This window comes from Engraulis encrasicolus, chromosome 4 (assembly GCF_034702125.1).
Source record: "Engraulis encrasicolus isolate BLACKSEA-1 chromosome 4, IST_EnEncr_1.0, whole genome shotgun sequence".
NCBI classification, from domain to species: Eukaryota; Metazoa; Chordata; class Actinopteri; order Clupeiformes; family Engraulidae; genus Engraulis; species Engraulis encrasicolus.
Window position 1 is genome coordinate 54,214,823 of NC_085860.1, and position 21,020 is coordinate 54,235,842.

At 43.8% G+C, this 21,020-nt stretch overlaps 1 protein-coding gene across 1 annotated transcript in view; it reads right to left on the reverse strand.

The window, feature by feature from the left end:
- Positions 1-272: 272 nt before the first annotated feature.
- LOC134448136 (mucin-2-like) overlaps positions 273-21,020 on the reverse strand; it is a 49,418-nt gene continuing 28,670 nt past the window's right edge. The window contains 19 exon segments of the mRNA XM_063197894.1: positions 273-1,359; positions 2,499-2,622; positions 5,309-5,348; positions 5,885-6,013; positions 6,754-6,864; positions 7,215-7,337; positions 7,780-7,820; positions 8,467-8,571; positions 9,451-9,628; positions 9,847-9,878; positions 10,215-10,315; positions 10,938-11,007; positions 11,237-11,412; positions 12,640-12,850; positions 13,682-13,865; positions 15,956-16,203; positions 16,627-16,801; positions 18,883-18,914; positions 19,428-19,529. Coding sequence (XP_063053964.1) covers positions 1,023-1,359; positions 2,499-2,622; positions 5,309-5,348; positions 5,885-6,013; positions 6,754-6,864; positions 7,215-7,337; positions 7,780-7,820; positions 8,467-8,571; positions 9,451-9,628; positions 9,847-9,878; positions 10,215-10,315; positions 10,938-11,007; positions 11,237-11,412; positions 12,640-12,850; positions 13,682-13,865; positions 15,956-16,203; positions 16,627-16,801; positions 18,883-18,914; positions 19,428-19,529 — 2,519 coding nt within the window. The 3' untranslated portion in view covers positions 273-1,022.

Consider the following 21,020-nt stretch of genomic DNA (forward strand, 5'->3'; position numbering starts at 1 on the left):
CAGCCCTATTTTCAGAAATGTTAATAGCTTTTTAAAAAAAAAAACATTTCTGAAAATAGGGGCCCACGAGGGTGCGGGGCCCACCTGTGAGTCACTTCTGCGCTGCTAATAACGAGGGGGCCCTTTAAGCAAAAATTGCCCTGATAGCAATAATTCAAAGGCCAACTATTCTATTTTACAACCTATCAGAAGCCTTTCATGGAGATCATATGATGTAGCATAGCCACTTCAGTAGGGGAAAAGGACAGCACATAAAAACAGCCACACACAAATATATTTTTGTAAATGCAGTTTAATCAGGAAGTAATGCATTGTCAACTCTACATAATTCAGACATGTTTGACATACACATTATATTAGTGACTAGATAGATACAGAAAAATAATTTATAAAACCTCTATATTAATAAAGTGACAGTTGGCAAATCCCTGTGCAAATTACTAAGAGATATAAAAAATCTACTAAAACTACCGTTGAGGTGGGTAGTGGTGATTACAGAGGAGGTTACAGAACACCATTGCCATCGTTATCATGCTTTCGTCATCACAGGGTCAATATTCGGGAACAAGGTAGAGAGATCATCCTAAATCAGGAAGGATTAAACATTTGTAGTGTTAACTCAACACTTAGAGAGTTGATGTAACACCTCCTCGAGTGTATTTGCTCCAATGGTGGGGTGGGAGTTTAAAAAGCTATGCTTCATCCCATTCCTTTTCGGATGCATTTAGGGGGTTAAAGTTTCTTTTCCCCTTTGCTGGTATCGATTGTCTTTTGTTTTTGTTTTTTTTTTTTTCTTGGAGATTGTTGGTTTTTTTGTTTGTGACATCTGAAATAAACCATCAAATCAAATCAAATCAAATGGTATACACAGTACTGAGTGGTACTAAGTGCTGAGTTAACATTGTATTTCCTAATCGTTTTTGTTGTTGTGCACTCTCCAATCCCTGTCCTGTGCCTGGGGACAAATAAAGTTACTCTCCTCTCCTCTCCTCTCCAATCCCTGTCCTGTCCCTGTGCTGTCCCTAGCGTCGTGTCCTCAGGCTCCTCTTGACCATGGGGCTGCTGTGTCCCCCGGCGGGCGCCGCCTTCCCCCGCTGCGCGCTCCTGATGGGGCCTGTCGGCTTGCTCCTGATTGGTCCCGTCGGCTTGCTCCTGGCTTCGCGCGGCCGGGCCTTGGCCCAGGGGTTGGTGATGGCGTCGTCACACTGCTTGCTGGTGCACTCGCAGGCCTCCACGTGCGTGTAGGTGTGCGGCACCTTGGTGCCGTCCAGGCAGGTGAGGGTGATGGTGCGGTTGCTGGCCCGCGACTCGCGGCAGCACGAGCAGGTGTGCGTCATGGTGGCCGCCAGCTCCGAGTACCTGTGGCACAGGTGAGTCGTCATCGTTATCATCATCATCATCATCATCATCATCATCATCATCATATCTTTTAAACAATCTATTGAGTGCTACTGTACTTTTTTATATTCACTTAATATTTAAATGTACTTTTATAATAACCTGTCCTCCTCTTCTGCTTTGTACAAGTGCAATGTTTGAATGCTAGATTGTGTTTTTGTGGGATTATTGTCTTTAAATGTTTGTACAGTATGTATGTGGTGAAACTGAAGACAAATTTCCACTCTGTGGACAATAAAGTAAAGGGTGTGGGTGTTTGGAGGTGGTGGTGGGAGGGGTGAGAGGGGAGAGAGTTGAGAGGAAATGGGGCACCTAAGTCACGCCCTCTACTTCCTGACCATGGGGTTTTCACACCTGGTCCCCTACAGCCGTTTAAGTGACCTCAGACCGAACTGAGACCACGTCAATAAAGATCTCAGTACTTTTCACTTCCGAGGGGTCTGGGTACACTTTGAAGCGTTCACATATATACACAGAAAATGCTGAGTCACAGGTCTGAGTTCACTTAAATGGCTGAATGGGACCAGGTCTGAAAACGTTCTTATGCCTCTTTTCCACTGCTGTTTTTCTGGTAGGCCTACAGCTCGACAAAGCGAGACTCGGCTGCCACTTTTTGCACTTCGAATAGGCACGCACGACACAGCTGAATCGCAAAGCAAAAAGTGGCGGCCGAGTCTCACTTTGTGGCACTAGTTACCCTATAAGGTCTGTCACATGTCCAGTGGTCCGGAATCCCCTAAACAGTATACTTAATATGTCCAGCTACCAGTACCCTCCTCAGTAACACTCACTCGCTGTACGCATTGCAGGAGCCCTGAATACCCTAAACAGTATGATATTTCCAGTGTTGCCAGATGTGTCTGACCAAATCCAGCCCAAAAGCTTCCCAAAAAACGCCAAAATGCGCTTAATTCCGCCCAAATTCAACAAATTACATTGACTTCTATGGGCCCAAAACGGCTGAAAAACCCGCCAAATGGCCAATTTTTCCCAATTTTTACCCGCAGACGCTCATCCCAAGTAGCCCAATTGGGCAGGCACCCGCACAATCTGGCAACACTGGATGTTTCCATCTACCAGTACCCCTCAGTCACACTCACTCGCTGTATGCGTTGCAGGAGCCCTGGCAGCGGCTCAGTGCCACCTGGTGGTCAGACTGGCACCCGCGGAAGGAGATGGTCCTCAGCTCCGTCTCCACCTTGCAGCCCGTATCTGCCAGCTGGCCTGTGGACACACACGGAGCACAGTACATTACAGTATAGCACAGTACATTACATTACATTACATTGCGATTACGATTGCGATTGCGATTACTATAGCCAACGCAGTCTCACCCCAAGTAGTCAATTTCTGACTAGCTTGGACCAGACTGCAATTTTTGACGTCTTGGGTATTCCTTCCACGTCACATTTTGACTATGTGGCCTAACCCTAAACCTATTCCTAAACCTAACCTCAATGACGTCATGCTGCCACAAGGGGGCGCCTTTGAGGACATAGTCAAAATGTGACGTGGAAGGAATACCCAAGACGTCAAAAATTGCAGTCTGGTCAAAGGTACTCAGATATTGACTACTTGGGGTGAGACTGTGTAGGTATAGCACAGTACAGCATAGTACAGTACATTGGGCAGTCATGGGTAAGCAGTTAGGGCATCAGACTTGTAGCCCAAAGGTTGCCGGTTCGACTCCCAACCCACCAGGTTGTTGGGGGGAGTAATGAACCAGTACTCTCCCCCATCCTCCTCCATGGTACTCACGTGGGCGCTTGCTGTATACCAGGGGTTCCCAACCTTTTCCAACTTGGGGCCCACTCAAAATTGTCACAAATGTTCGGGGCCCACCTCTGACCCGATTACGAATAAAACTCACATAAATCAGCAGCAACACACATAAAAATGTGGTTATAATTTTTAGAATATTATTTCAAGGCCCACTTGGTATACCTTCAGGGCCAACCAGTGGGCCCCGGGCCATAGGTTGAAAATCACTGCTTTAAAAGATGACCCATTTCACCTGCCAATGGGGGAGGAGGGATTTGCTGGGTTCCTCCACACCACCACTTGCTTTGCCCTTTGCGTTAAAGCTGGGGTTTCTGTCCATTTTTTAACTTGATTTTGATTCTGATTTAGTTTTTTGTTGGTTGCCAAGATTTAATGCTGATAGCCTATCTGATCTGTCCTGTGGCTCCCAGGATGCTGTAAATATATCACCCTCACTTGTAAATAAATGCACTATTTGCACGGTTCTCCCCGACTGACCATGTTGGTGGTTTTGGTTTTTGGTTGCTTAAACCCTAGACCAATGTAAGAGGGCCACCACTACCCAGAACAGAGTGGACCAGACTGCGGTGTGACTGGGGAGAAATGGGATGCAGTCAATGCATACTGCCCTACAAAGGCAAAGTGCAGTACCTAAGCCAACATTGAAACTGAGAAAATCACCTTCAAAGTTTTGGTTTTAGGTTGGATATTGTAGTTACTGCAATTGTGCCACAGCAATACATCTAAAACAGGACAAATTTGGACCATACGTCCTTTGTCACAAGATAAAGGAGGTGTTATGAAGAGAAGACCACTTTGAGTCTTAACTCAATTTTGACAAAATATGTAGTAATTGTCAGCAGTCGAGTTGTAAAATGAAAGCATGGGAGATAGTCAGAGATTGATTCTGATTATTGGGGGTTCTCCCCTGAGAAAATGTGGAATTTTAACACAATATGTGAAGAAGGGAGGCCTGTTTTAGAGGGGGATGGTTTTGACCATTTTCATTGAGGGGGATTATTTTAGACCATTTTCATTGTTGAGGGGGATGGCATCCCCCCTCATCCCCCTACAACTCGAGCCCTGGTTATTGTACTGGTATGTATAAAACCTGGTGAAGACTCCTATCTCAAGACGCCGCTTCCTTCATAACGTAAGTGTGTTTGTTTACACAGTCTGTTTGCCCGGCTCACACAGATACCCAGCCTGCATGCAGATCCTGAGTCCTGAGTTTGCACAGCATTTACTGCACGACACGTACATGCACACACTGACAATACGCCTCAGCCTAATACCTCCTCAACACCCCGAGCTCTAAAGCATTTCACACGCTTTGAGGCAGCGTTTTAAACCCTGACACTTCTACGTTTTTTCATCTTAATGAAAAATATTCACGAAAAAGTGATGCAGCATATACATACAGTATATCTGGGGGGGAAATAGCGCCAGATGTGTGCTTGAAGATGTAAATGGGTAAATATATAGGGTAACACTTAAGCATCATGCGTATGACATAATGATGTTGTAACGTAGTCGTTCATGTATCTTCAACATTATTTATGTCAATATCCTAAACATTTTATGACTTTGTCATTCAGTGACATTCGATTAGGGTAAAGACAGCCCTAACAATGTCAACTTTTCATGAGCATAAAACGTTTATGACATCGACATCGTTCATGATTGTGTCATGACACTCTTTCGACACTATTATGACACTGTTATGTCATGTGCATGACGCCGGCGTCAAGTCAAGTGTCACCAAATATACACTCTGGCATCAAAAGAAAGAAGTCTACCGCACACTTTCTTGACTTTATGCTCGTTTTATTAGAGCGAACAACGCGTTTCGCCTCAGTGCGTCATCAGGCTCGCTCAGGTATTACAAGTATCAGGTACAGGTATATATAGATCAAGTATCAGGTACAGGTATATATAGATCAAGTATCAGGTACAGGTATACATACCTGAGCGAGCCTGATGACGCACTGAGGCGAAACGCGTTGTTCGCTCTAATAAAACGAGCATAAAGTCAAGAAAGTGTGCGGTAGACTTCTTTCTTTTGAAGTATTGAACATTCCTGCATCTACCAGCACCTAGGAGCTGTGCATGGAACTTTGAACTGTTGAATATATTCTGCTATACTTACAGACTTGGCAGCAGCCATTGGCGAGGGTCTGAATGGTTCCCTATGGAGGAGAAGTGACATTTTAGAGTTGGGTAGAAACACACAGCATTTTACAGTGTGACAACTTTCAACTCACTAATGTCATGTTATGACCTCTGTTATGTCTGTATGTGTTGCTACTATGTGTTCATGTATTTTATGTATGTACTGTGTATGTATTACATGTTAGTTGGGGTTAGGGGTTAGTCGTGATATATTTATATGTGTTTGTGTGCGTGTGTGTGTGTGTGTGCGTGTGCGTGTGCGTGTGCGTGTGTGTGTGTGTGTGTGTGTGTGTGTGTGTGTGTGTGTGTGTGTGTGTGTGTGTGTGTGTGTGTGTGCGTGTGCGTGTGTGTGTGTTTGTGATGTTTCTGTATGTGTGTCTCTACTGTCTGTTCTCTGGAATTACTGTCAGCCTTTTCTCACGGATTTGACTGCCATGATTGTTGCCAGTAATACTCACAAGCTGGCAGTCTTCCACTTTGAATGGTGTGTGTGTGTGATGTTTCTGTATGTGTGTCTATGTTCTCATGCCTGTTTGCTGCCAGTAATACTTACTGCTTGGCAGTCTTCCATCTTGAATGGGGGGCACTGGATGTTGACTTTGCTGGCGATCAGGCTGCTGCCCACCTTTGTACAGGTGTACGACTCACACTTGTTGCCTGGGGGGCTCCAGAGTTGGCCAGGCTACACACACACACACACACACACACGCACGCACATGCGCACGCACACACAGACGCACACACACACACACACACACACACACACACACACACACACACACACACACACACACACACACACACACACACACACACGTGTATCATGAACTGCTGAAAAGTCAAACAATGTGTGTCACTGATACACCTGTGGGACAAATCCAATTCGTCCTCCAATTACCAAAACTGAAGCTGAAACTCAATCTGTTATGCACAGATTAGATGGATATCAACAGAGACCTGAGGCTTACCGTAGTGAATAGTTTGTACCTGGATATTAACGTGAGAGAGTTAATCAGACCTTTAAGTAAGCGATTAAAGATGGGTCATTACCATTTTTGTGACAATAAGGTTATAATAGAGGTTCTCTGCTAAGGGGTTAATATTGCACTAGTGTAACGGAGGCTAACTAGCACAGAGTTGGCATGGAACATTGGTAAACCTCCCTCCGATAGCCTCATACAGTCTCATGCCGTTGGGCCGAGAGACTAGTCTCTTGGCCCAGCGGTATCGTACTGTGTCTCCCAATGCCGGACCGTTGTAGTTGACGAGGCTGCAGGTTCGATCCCCGAGGGGGGTGAACAGGTGCAAGATGACCTCTGGACCGTCACACTAACCGCATAGGTAACTACTGCATCATGCTACTAGATAGTACAAGACACCCTACAGTGTGTGCAGCACAGTAGTGCAGTGACTACACGATACCTTCAGCAGATGCAGAGTTCCATTGAGTTCCAGAGTGCACTGAGCCTGCACACACTCTCCACAGCAGGCATCGCTGTCGAAGTCATAGTAGTCAAAGAAATACTCATAACCCTGTCAGAGAGAGAGAGAGAGAGAGAGAGAGAGAGAGAGCGAGAGAGAGAGAGAGAGAGAGAAGGATGAGAGAGAGAGAGAGAGCAAAGCAAAGGCACATAAGAGAAAGGAAGGAGTGAGAGATGATAGCTGACACATCAAAACCAGAAGAGAGTTGAAAGCATTTCAGTATGTATAACACTTTAATTTGGTATGTACTGTAACACACAACTTAATGGTAACACAGCCTTTGTAATGACAGCCGAATAAATGGTTAGTAAACAAACAAAAAACCCCAAAACAAACAAAAAATAAATAAAAAGATAAAAACTCCCAGGTAGAGCGTCATGTGGTGTCATATGGGTTCTTACGGGTTCACAGTCTTTATTGCACACAATTTCAGTGCACTTGACCAGCAGGAATCCAGAGTTGGGATCCGTCTCTAGGGTGCAACGACACTCTTGGCAGTCCGTTGCGGGAACGCTCTGCCCTGGCTACACAAAAAGGACAAAACATGTTACACACAACTAGCAGATACCAATTCCTATAATTTTTCATTTAAACTAGCTTATCAAAAAGCCCTATATGAATCCATGTGAGAGATGCTTAAAATCTGATTGTACTGTGTATAATGACAAAAAAAGACTTTCTATTCTGTTCTATTCTATTCTAATCTATTCTATTCTATTCTATTCTATTCTATTCTATTCTATTCTATTCTGTTCTATTCTATTCTATTCTGTTCTATTCTAAATCAGCCAGGATATTGCATCAAGCTTGTTGGTAGAGTCTGGAAAACCTGTTCCGGAGATACTGAAAACATCCCACCCACATGGAAAGTTTGCATTGTTCAGTTTGCACGAACTCATTGTTTAAATAAACATTGCATAAACAAATAGAATATGGAGGCTTGGAGTTAATGCTGCTATACATTACCTTGTATTCCAGCTTCTTGTGTACACAGACATTCTTTTGCACTGTTGACGATAGAAACATGCACAAGCTATGTGAGACACTAGAGGCAGGACTGAGGATATGTTTTTGACTGATTTTAACAGGACTTTTAAGTTTTAAATGGGATTGTAGCGATTTAATGGGGATTTTAAAGGTACACTGTGTATTTTTTAGTAGTTCCTTTCCAGAATTCATGCTGTCCATTCACAAACGTTACATTTTTTCACAAATATTTACCACCACAATTAAATTCTAAGTATTCATTATGATTGGGAAAACTGCACTTTTTATACATGAAAAGGTGGGTCATCACCGTTTCTACCATTATGAATGTCCAGAAATAGTTTTTTTTTTTAGCAGAAAAAGTTACTGCACTTTGGTCATACTAGCAAATATCAGTTTATTATTTAGTACCGTAAATATTCACATAAAGATCTAAATGTGGCAATAGGCAGCACAGTTTCAATGAGCAGCATATGGTAGTTGCAATAACAACTCTGGCCACCATCCTATACAGTGCACCTTTAACCCCTTAGCGCAGGACTATAGCTCTCTGTGATGTCATAGCAATGTTGTTATGATGTAGTTAAGCATTTTCAGAAAGTGCATAGGGTCGCCGGCGACCCCTGCAGCAGTAAGAGGCTACAAAGTCTTCAAAGTGTTTTGTACCGCATGTGATCTGCTGGCAGCATCCTCCCTGGCTGGTGGAGATCTGCGGCTCATATCCCACCTCACAATCCGCATTCGACTCAGGACACTTGGAGCTGTCACACTCTGCAGAGAGACAACAAACACACAAACTTCAAAACTTGACCATCCAAACATTAGTCCCTACTACATTGCGCAACTGATCAAAAGAAAATACATTGTAACTACTTCTATGTTTTTTCTTTGTTTTGAGTGTTGTCTGTGTTTGTTTTCTTTGTTCTTTTCCGTTTCAAGAACTTTGTCCATTTCCCGTTGATGCACCAGATGAGAACACTGATGTGTCATTTGTTGTCGACTTAAATGCATGTGTATACTTGCATACAGATAACTACATGTATATTATATAGTACCTCCATCTGAACATGCTCCTTTCATTTCTAGTGCTGAAAATACAGTGCATGAAAGACCATTACACTCCATTGTGTCTTAACATAAAGGACTTTTCGAAAGGTAAATAATTGGTTCCAGGGCCGCTGACAAGTTTGGCAGGGCCCAGGTCAAAGTCATCTGAAGGGCCCCCCCTAGCCCAATATAAACAATGTATTGAGGACTCAATTCTGTGCCCCCTCTCTACCTGGGCCGGAGACAACTGTCGCCTTTGTCCCCCCCCCTGTCGGCACCCCTGATTGGTTCACAAAATGGTACTGGTCCCGACTCCCAGTTCCGGAATGACTGCACTATGGGTTGACTGGCTGCAGCGTGCGGCTGTGCGTTGAACAGCAGCCTGGTAGCATTGCACTCACGGCACCATATCAACTCAACATCTCAATTAATATCATCTTTTTATATATATGCATAAAAAAACCCACACAATTGAGTCGAAATGACTCAACTTCAGAAAGTGAAAGCTGGCACAGGCAATTTTATGGTAGGTGGTGGGCTCAAAAATCCCAGTAAACTGAACAAAGTTGTCATTTTCTACAAGGTAGCAGCAAATGCACTCACGGCAGGTGTAGAGCGTGCAGCATGGGTCTGAGGGGTCGGTGGTGTTGGCCACAACAAAGCCTGGATCATCACAGCTGGGCACCACGGGGACGGGACACCTCTTAGGCTTACAGCTGATGGTCTTGGTGTCCTGCATGCACATACACTCCTGGCAGTGGAGCTCAAACACCTCGTTGAACTGGTGAAGAGGAGAAAGGGGGCACACACAAACAAACGCACACATAGATTATGCATTATACAAACGCACACATACATTATTAATGCATGCACACACACATACGCACGCACGCACGCCCGCACGTGCAGACACACAAACACACACACACACACACACACACACACAGAGTTCTCTTGACTTTGAGAAGTGAGGATAAGGAAACAAGGAGTCAGACTCACCTCCCATGAATTTCCCTCAGCATCCAAACATCCTGCATAAACGAGACAGGTTAGCTTAGCAACAAGTCACGAGACAGGTTAGCTTAGCAAAAAGTCACCTCATGAATCCAACCTCAATTATAACATTCACATAGACGGTATAATATAGTACTTTCATATAATATAATATAATACAATATAATATAATATAATATAATATAATATAATATAATATAATATAATATAATATAATATAATATAATATAATATAATATAATAGAATAGAATATAAAATAGAATATAATAGAATATAATATAATAGAATAGAATATAATAGAATATAATAGAATATAATAGAATATAATATAATGTATTCAACTTCAACTCACCACATTTGTCCACGCACACATTGGACTCCTTGTTATAGAGCTTGGAGCCCTCTGGGCAGAAGCAGCCCTCTGTGATGTAGTGGGTCTCTGGATCACCGGACCTGAGTCATTCAAACAAATCCACACGCACACAGTTGCTAATTACCAGAAGTCAGAGAATGCGCGCACATCACATCAGTAGCACAGGTGCTGGACCAAACACGACAAGACAACTGAAAGGAAATTAACCATGGTGCACAGTGCACTGTGATGAAGGACTGATAGTCCAAAATGTTGTGGGATTAAATTGTGGGAGCATCAAACAGTGTTGCGGACTTTACTTTCCTTCCACACAGTTACTAATTGCCAGAGGTGTCAGGAGTAAAAGTAAAAGTAAATTCAACATTAGCACATTATATTACACAACAGTTACACCATTGTACTACAAACCTAACAAGAACACACCACAAACTTGATCCAGCAGTCAGAGTCAGCTGATCGTAAGACACGTACACAGGTTTACTGGTTACTCAGATATGTTACCTATGTTGGAAGGAAACTGTGTTTATTTTTAAACTTTAATTTGTACTTTTGACACCTCTGCTACCATAATTACAAGCTACTATTGGGCCAAGACTTCTACAATATTATTACTTACTAGTGAGTGCAGCAGGGCTGTCCTTTTTGTGTTATGAAAGCTGTTTCCAAATAAAATGAATGAATGTTATTGTTAGTGTTACTTACTCGTCCTCGCAGGTAGGCTGGTGAGCAGACTGGCAGGGGTGGTAGACCTTGTCAGACGGGCAGTTGCTTGCTACAATTGGTGAGAGGAACAGTGGAAGCATTTCAGTTAGTATGTGTGTGTGACTGTGTGTTTGTGTGTGAGTGTGCGTGCGTGCGTGCGTGCATGCGTGCATGAGTGTGACTGTGTGTGTGTGTGTGTGTGTGTGTGTGCGCATGCGCTTGTGCGTATGACTATGTACTGTTTTTGTGTGTGTATGTATGTGTGTATGCCTGTGTGTGTATGTGCACGGCGCACGTACGGCAAAGGGTGGTGTGGTTCCTCCAGTGGACGCAGACTCCGACCTGGTTGCAGGCCTCTGCGTAGATCTGCAGGCTGGTGCACTCCACCACCTTGTTCTCCATGTGGCAGCTGTCGAACTTGCAGCCCTCGAAGAAGCGCTCAGGACGGATGTGCTTATGGCACTCTTTAAACAAGCTAGAGAGAAGAAAAGGAGCATTTTAGATTTCTTTTTAAAAATATATTTTGGGGGCTTTTTGGCCTTTATTATTACAGGACAGTGTGAGAGTAGACAGGAAACGATTGGGAGAGATAAGACGGAGCAGGGCTGGGAAATGACCCTGGCCGGATTCGAACCGGGGTCACCGTGGGGGACTTAAAGGATTTTAGATTTCAAGATTCTTTTTATTCGTCCTAAGGGGAAATTTACCTTGGACATAGTACATAGAATAACAAAAAACACATGATGCAAAAAAAAACCCCATACAGATATTAACGTGTAACTTGCAGGTTAAGCACTCTTGAATTCCCCTAAATCACTTGTATGCCGAAAATTAACATGATTTGCCTCCAGGGTTCAACTTTTTGGAAAACTGATCCTGACTAACATATAGCATAACATAAAACACATGATGGCAAAAAAATTAAAACCCATACAGATATTAAGTACTGCCATCATAGAGACGGAGTTTCTATGAGCTACCATCCAAGTTTTTTGCTGTATAGGCTACCATCATGGAGGCGCATAAAATGCATACTCAAAGTTTTTATTTTGATTTAAACAGTTATTCAGTCATAAGTTACAATCCAGTTTCACCTATAGCTCCACCCACTGGATTTTACCTGTTCAATTCAGCCAGGTGATTAGGAGGTTGAATGGTCACCTGGTTGAATTCTCTTGTTGCAATATGTGGCATTATATTGTAACTAATTTTGCCCATCACTGATGTAGACGTAGCATCTCTATGAAAATACATTCATAGAAAGCACATTCATTCAAACTAGTCATATACCATGAAGCACATTAAACTATTCATATACCATGAAGTACATTAAACTATAATACCATGAAGCACATTAAATTTGTCTGAAATCTTAGGGTGTTAGGTTTAAGGGAGTGTTGGGGAGAGTGTTGTTCAATTCAACGATCTTTCTGTACCTAGAGTATTACATTACGTTACATTACATTACATTTAGGTGACACGATTTTCCAAAACGACTTACAGTTACTTACAGGGCATTGGTTACAGTCCCTGGAGCAGTAGGCTATGGAGTTAAGTGCCTTGCTCGAGGGTACATCAGCCATGGAGCGCGTATGGTATGTGCGGAGTGGAAGGGTGGGATTCAAACCTACAGCCCTCTGATCTGATTTGAAGCCCCTCTCCTTAACCACTAGGCCATGACAACTACCCCAACTATACTTACTCGCTCAGGATGAGGTCACAGACTTCTGTCTGGCCGCATGGTCGGTGGGTCGCGGCCGGCTTGGGCGTGGCGGTGGGCACGGTGCCGGGTGCGGGGCAGTCGGGGCTGTACATGTCGGGCGCTGGCCAGAAGTCGGCCATCACCTCGCAGTTGTCGATGATGCGGCCGTCAGGCAGCAGGCAGTCGTCAGCCTGGTCGTTATTGCATGTTCCTGAAAGTAGGGAGGCAAGCGCAAGCAAACCCAAGGACACACGCGCACGCAAACACACACGCACGCACATACGCGCGCACACGCACATACGCACGCACGCACACACTCACACACACAAACACACACTCACACACACAAACACACACATACACAGCTTAGCAAGTTACCTGGATGAACCTGAGTACAAATTTAGTGTCAGTGTCACATAGTATTATGGGATGTCAACCCATACATTGTGCAAAGGTGGACCTGCTAGATGCTAGCCTGGAAAAGCTACTACTGTACTGTATTAATTACTGTATAAGAGATGGGGCAGGGCCGGGAAATGATTCGAACCGGGGTCCCCGTGGGCAATGTTTAAGCCCAAATGTGGGGGGCTTAGCGTGCTGCGCCACAGCGCCCCCCAGGCATCAGCTTCTTGAGTGAATTGAAATGAATGATTGGACTGAATGAGTGTATAGGCTGTTCTTATGATAATACTGTTTTATTTGTTATTGCTGCTATTGTATTGTTTTAAAAGCCCTTCTAGGGACGAGCATTGGAAATTAGCTTTTGGATATAAATGCTATGATGCTTGCTGTTTTGGTTGTTATGCAACCTACATGTTATGTATCTGTCCCTATCAAATAAACTAAACTAAACTAAACTAAACTAAACTAAACTAAACTAAACTAAACTAAACTAAACTAAACTAAACTAATTCACTAGAGCAAATACTGTACGAGGCAGGGGTTTTCGCAATAGTACTCTTAGGCCCAAAAGGGGTGTCCCAATACAACAAGAAATCTTTGGGAATGAACTGGAGTACATATGATGAGTAGCATGTCTCACCACAGTGTCCTTGTGTGTTGTTGCCAAAGAGCTGATAGGGCAGGTTAACTGTGAAGCCCACGATTCCAAAGTTCACGGTGATGTTCTTCTGTGGTATCTCGTAGGTGAGCCTGAGGCCCGTGCTCGTGATTCTGATGCCGTTCATGGCATAGGGAAGCCTTAGCGCCACGCCGTCCTTCAGAGCCTGCACAGAGACAAGGGGGCGGGAAGAGAAGAGCAGAGACACCCGCATCATTGATTAACCCTGAGTAGCTAATGGTGTTCTCACTACAGTGTCTCATCCCAACTCGTCAATGTCTGGCTACCTTTGACCAGACTGCAATTTTTGACATCTAAGGTATGCCCTAGAACAGTGTTTCCCAACCTTTTTTGTGTCGCGTACCCCCTAAGCCTTTATGTCATACCATGAGTACCGCCTCACTCATGCTCTACATTCCAATGTGACTAAGCTCCATACATTTTTTCATTTTTCCAAGTACCCCCTGCAGTATGCTCGCGTACCCCTAGTGCCCCCATACTCAAATAGCGGCTCGCGAGCCATTTGTGGCTCACGGGGCATCTATTTTTGGCTCTCGAATAATTTTGAAAAATTAAAAAAAAAAAAAAAAAAATGCGGGTCGTGTCGGCCCGGCCCGGCCCTTTATTGGGAGGAATTTTGAAAAACTGGCTCTCGGGGACTTTTAATTGAGTACCCCTGCCCTAGTGGTATACGTACCCCTGGTTGGGAAACACTGCCCTAGAAGTCAAAATGTGACATGCGCCTCAAATGTGCGCCCCCTTGTGGTAGTTTAACGGTTAAGGTTAGGGAAAGGTCTTGGTTAAGAACACTTAGTCAACATATGACGTGGTAGGCACTAGGGCTGCACGATATTACAAAAATATGCGATACACGATAACATGACAGTATATCGCGATATCGATATTACTCGCAATATTTAATATATACATATATTTTCCCCTCTCTACTTGCCATTCTACACTTTATCATGTATGAAACAACTGAGAGCAATGTTTTATTTCCAACATTATTTTTATTTGGAAAAAACATGGGTAATATACAGCTTATACAACTTTTTAAAAAACTTTTTACCAAATTTTCACCAAATTGGCTGTTATTAAAAATTAAAAAGCAGGTATCATAATGTAACCAACTTTTGCGATAGGTGTACTGCAAGCCGTGATATCGCGATATCGATACATTTTCGATATATCGTGCAGCCCTAGTAAGTACAGTTTGCCCTCGATGTCAAAAATTGCCGTCTGGTAAAAGGTAGTCAGAAATTGATGAGTTGGGAAGAGACTGTGTTGTGGTTTTGCTATGGAGGAGGGTAGGGCTAACCTATCTCTTGCCACATACAATACAATGCTCGTAAGATGGTCTTTTCTACCAGCCAAACTGAAAATTCACCAGCATTTGGCCGGCTGGCTGGTGTTCATTTAGAACCCTGCTGTCGCCATAACTCTGTGATGTCCATTTGGATGACAGTTTCAACTTAATGTAACGTAATGTATTGTAAAGGAATGGGAACTTTCGTGAGTCTCTACTAGACTAATGCTTGAGCTGGCCTAGCCCCGGGGCAGACTCTTGACATGAGGTGTGTGCATGTGCGTGTGTGTGTTTATTGTGTGTGTTCTCGTTATAAAAAAAAAACTAACCCTTCTTTGCATCTGCACGTATTGTTCTGTATATTTCCTGTGAACTTTGTATTTGCTAGTGATGTTGGCTATGTTTATGTCCTCTTTTGAAAGTCGCTTTGGTTATAAAGCATCTGCCAAATGCAATGGAATGTAATGGAATGTAATGTAATGAACTTCTAGCCTGGCGAACCAGCGCCACCCGCTGGACGGCAAAATGTTTTGTCTACGGGTGGGTCTGGCCTCGCATAATGATTCAATGAAGCCAGAATGCCATGAATCTGGCAAACCAATTACAACGCAAAGATGTGTTTTGAATCAAAGCAGGCAGGGTTTTGAGGGAAGGTTGTTCTCATCAACAATCTTCGGATGTATTGTGCACCGAGGCCAGACTAAATTAGACATCCACATTTAGTCTGGTTTATCAGGCTAATGAACTTCACCAACCTCTAGTTTGGCCGCCCCCATGATGTTACTGTTCTTGAGAGTGATGACGGTTGACTCGAATTATATTTCCTGTGAACTTTGTATTTGCTAGTGATGTTGGCTATGTTTATGTCCTCTTTTGAAAGTCGCTTTGGTTATAAAGCATCTGCCAAATGCAATGTAATGTAATGGAATGTAATGAACTTCACCAACCTCTAGTTTGGCGGCCCCCATGATGTTACTGTTCTTGAGAGTGATGACGGTGGACTCGTAGGAGATGATGAGGGATCGGGGGCAGGAGACGTCCTCATAAGGGGCACATTTCACGTTGTCCACGTAGATTTTGAAGTCCTGCACTTTGAATTTTTCCTCCACCAGCACGTACGAGCAGTTGCCTTGGTGACTGTAGGATCGCCCATCAAATGTCATGTAGTGAGGGTCTCCCCATCCTTCGCAGAAACCTTAAAAAACATGATCATGGTCATACTTGTTTGTCAGCAACAATATTTTAAATGCGCATACAAAACTGTGTTGGTAAATCAAAATCACTACAGTTTTTCCTGCAGTTTTCTGAACACACACACACACACACACACACACACACACACGCACACACACGCACACACACACACACACACACACACACACACACACACGCACACACACGCACACACAGCATACAACTGTTAAGGGACAGTAAAAACAGAAACAACTCTGGATGTTCATGCATATCTAGAGGTGGGCATCTTACTGACATCAAAACATTGGCATAGACATTATGTATGTATAGTAGTAGTACCATTTCATTTTCCATTCCTCATTTAAAAATGTAAATTAACAAGGGATTAAGGTATATATATATATATATAAACGGGATGACATACAGTCACAGACTCGTTTCTTGCAGCACAAGTTCTCATCCCAGACCTCCACGGGGTCCTTCCCGTTGGCACAGGTGATGTTTTCCAGGGGAGGACACTCGTATGGTATTACCTCGATGACGTTGTCCTCAATGCAACGAGCCAATACGCAGTGGCAGAGCCAAAAGGTCTCATTTTGCTGAAAAAAAAATAAAAATAAATAAATGTTGTTGTACAAGTGTTAAGACTGAGAGAATGGCACGCTCAGTCCCTTCAAAACATACACACACACATACACATACAGTATGCCACAGAAGTGACTGAAGACCTCTCCCATTTCTCCGGACTTGTAAGCATGTATTTTCATGGGACAACATTAAAGAAATGTCCCTTGACATAATGAGCATTAGGCAGCCTACAATTTACAGTATATAGCCGCTTCAAATAAATAAAAGACATACAACCATTAACGTCTGAAAATATCAAAGTCTACAGTAGTACATGTATTAAGAGAGAATGGCGTGTTCAGTCCCTTAAAAACATACACAACACAAGTCTTTACTGGTTGCTCTTCTATCCAGGAGTTTCCATATTAAGCTCAAAAATGTCAAACCTTTCCTGATCAAGGTACTCCCTTAGATGAATAAAATGCATTTTTTTAGGACACGTCCAAAAGGACTTTACAATTGCAAATGCCCAGTGGCTTCTGTTATGTCACTGTTGTTGTTGGGCAGTTACTTGACACCTGAGACACTATCCACTTGCTCACACTAAGAATTTACCATTACACCATAATGATTCTCAGAGATGTATAAAGTACTGGAGAAAAGTAGTGGAGTAGAAGTACCAGTATCATCTTGTCAAATGACTTGAGTAAAAGTCAAAAGTAACCTTTCCTTACCTTACTCAAGTAGAAGGACAAAAGTATTCAAAATGTGTTGTACTTAAGTAAAGCAAGTAGAAGTATTGCAAGTTTTGCTACTTGAGTAAAAAGTAGAAGTAGAAGTAAACGTACTGCATAAAAAAATGGGGGGAAAAAAGTCAGTCAAAAGTTTGAATACCATTTGGTTTATTAGACCTCTGTACAATAAGTCTCTTATGAAGTGAAAATACCATTATGGTTTGTTATTAAACAGCTTTGTAAAGTTCCGTTTTTAAGAAAACATAGGGCAGTAGTTTTACTGCTTAAAACAGTGCTTCCAACCAGCTCGTTGTGCTTCAATCATCATTCCATCATATCTGGTGATGACAGAGCCATCTAGCGCTCGGGCATAGAAACGAGTAACGAGTAACGAAAGCAGCACATGAAAAATATATCGGAGTAAAAGTATTAATTTCATCAGAAAAATGTAGTGCAGTAAAAGTACAAGTATGAGGAAAAAATAGTACTCAAAAAAGTACAGATACTGCAGTTTAGTACTTAAGTACAGTACTTCGTTACTTTTACTTCGTTACATACATCTCTGATGATGCTGTCTCAATTATTGCATATGATCATAGGTATTGTAAAATGTATGACCAACCTTATTTCACGCGTGAGGTGAGTGCCACAGACCTGTTAGTCATCTTGAATATCGACCACACAGTTTGTGCTTTGAAATTTCAGTTTCAATATAAGGTGAGGACTAACCTTGTATTTTTTCACACACCTCAGCTGACAGGTGCGTTGGAGAGGGCCTACCTGTATGGGTCACTCAGCGGACAATGCGAAAAAACTCCCTGACACTGACCTTCACTGTTTCGACTGAAACGTTGTGTTTTGAAGAGAACAGCGAAGTGGTCAGTGTGCAGACGTTTTTTTTCAAAATGTAAACTGAGGGGGAAGTTCCCTGTTCCCTCTGATGACTCTGTAGGAGCCATTTTTGTGTTTGATTTGGTATTTCATTTTTTACTTGACTTTTGGTTTGTTGATATTTGGTTTTTGGAATTGTGACACCTGCTGGCGTAAATTGTCCCTGCACCTCAGATTTGGGAGCCTGACTGATGATCCACCTGGGTGCCTAATTGGCTCAGGTGAATAATCAGACAGCTTTTCTTTTGGAACAAAGAGCTCACTTTGAGCATTGAGCATGGAGCATTAGGCTTTTGGAAAGACAAAGACACCAGCAGGAAACCGTTTTCAATATCGAAACTTGGAAAATTTTACAATTGATGAACTTTGGAAACTGGAAGAAACTTTAAGTTTGATGGAACACTGGAATAAAACCATCTCTTTAAACAATTGAAACACCTTCTTGGCGTCAAAGATGTAGAACTTACAAGGAGTCATTACAGACTCACCTGCTTGTCCCACTCAGGACAGTCGGGAACTGGGGTGGGCGTCGGAGGTTTGGGAGTTGATGTTCCCGGAGTTGTTGTGACAGTGGTTATCCGTGTTGTGGTGGTGGTGGGTTCTGGCGTGGATGTTGACGGAGGTCCAGTTGTCGAGGTGGGTGTTGTAGCCGGTGGTGTAGTTGTCTCTGGGGTGGTGGTGCTCTCCGTTGTAAGTGGTGTGGGTTTGGGTGTTGTTGTTGATGGCGTTGTAAATATTGAAACTTGTGGTGTTGCAATTGGTGTTGTGGGCTTTGTAGTGGGACCCGTACGAGGGGTCCAAGGTGTTTCCGTACTTGGTGTTTCAGGTGTTGGTGTCACCGGAGTTGTTCTCTCTGTTGTAGGAGAGGTTGGTTTCTCTGTTGTGGGTGTTGTAGATGGTGTGGTTGGTGTAGTTGGAGATGGTGTTGGTGGTGTAGGTGGTGTGGTCGTTGTTGTAGATGGCGTAGTTGGAGATGGTGTTGGTGGTGTGGTCGTTGTTGTAGATGGTGTGGTTGGAGATGGTGTTGGTGGTGTAGGTGGTGTGGTTGTTGTTGTAGATGGTGTGGTTGGAGATTGTGTAGGTGGTGTGGGAGGTGTGGTCGTTGTTGTTGCTGTGGTAGATGGTGTAGGTGGTGTAGTTGGAGATGGTGTTGGTGGTGTGGTTGTTGTTGTAGAAGGTGTGGTTGTAGATGGTGTAGGTGGTGTGGTTGTTGTTGTAGAAGGTGTGGTTGGAGATGGTGTAGGTGGTGTTGGTGGTGTGGTCGTTGTTGTAGGTGTTGTAGATGGTGTGGATGGAGAAGGAGTAGGTGGAGTAGGTGGTGTGGTCGTTGTTGTAGATGGTGTGGTTGGAGATGGTGTAGGTGGTGTTGTTGTTGTAGTCATCGTTGTAGGTGTTGTAGATGGTGTGGATGGGGAAGGAGTAGGTGGTGTTGGTGGTGTGGTCGTTGTTGTAGATGGTGTGGATGGAGATGGTGTAGGTGGTGTTGGTGGTGTGGTCGTTGTTGTAGGTGGTGTGGATGGAGATGGTGTAGGTGGTGTTGGTGGTGTGGTTGTTGTAGTCATCGTTGTAGGTGTTGTAGATGGTGTGGATGGGGAAGGAGTAGGTGGTGTTGGTGGTGTGGTCGTTGTTGTAGAAGGCGTGGTTGGAGATGGTGTAGGTGGTGTAGGTGGTGTGGTCGTTGTTGTAGATGGTGTGGTTGGAGATGGTGTTGGTGGTGTGGTTGTTGTTGTAGATGGTGTGGATGGAGATGGTGTAGGTGGTGTTGGTGGTGTGGTCGTTGTTGTAGGTGGTGTGGATGGAGATGGTGTAGGTGGTGTTGGTGGTGTGGTCGTTGTTGTGGGTGTTGTAGATGGTGTAGTTGTAGATGGTGTAGGTGGTGTTGGTGGTGTGGTTGTGGTTGTAGATGGTGTAGGTAGTGTTGGTGGTGTGGTTGTTGTAGTCATCGTTGTAGGTGTTGTAGATGGTGTGGATGGGGAAGGAGTAGGTGGGGTAGGTGGTGTGGTCGTTGTTGTAGATGGTGTGGTTGGAGATGGTGTTGGTGGTGTAGGTGGTGTGGTCGTTGTTGTAGATGGCGTAGTTGGAGATGGTGTTGGTGGTGTGGTCGTTGTTGTAGATGGTGTGGTTGGAGATGGTGTTGGTGGTGTAGGTGGTGTGGTTGTTGTAGTCATCGTTGTAGGTGTTGTAGATGGTGTGGATGGGGAAGGAGTAGGTGGAGTAGGTGGTGTGGTTGTTGTTGTAGATGGTGTGGTTGGAGATGGTATAGGTGGTGTGGGAGGTGTGGTTGTTGTTGTTGCTGTGGTAGATGGTGTAGGTGGTGTAGTTGGGGATGGTGTTGGTGGTGTTGGTGGTGTGGTTGTTGTAGTCATCGTTGTGGGTGTTGTAGATGGTGTGGATGGGGAAGGAGTAGGTGGTGTTGGTGGTGTGGTCGTTGTTGTAGAAGGCGTGGTTGGAGATGGTGTTGGTGGTGTGGTTGTTGTTGTAGATGGTGTGGATGGAGATGGTGTAGGTGGTGTTGGTGGTGTGGTCGTTGTTGTAGGTGGTGTGGATGGAGATGGTGTAGGTGGTGTTGGTGGTGTGGTCGTTGTTGTAGATGGTGTGGTTGGAGATGGTGTTGGTGGTGTTGGTG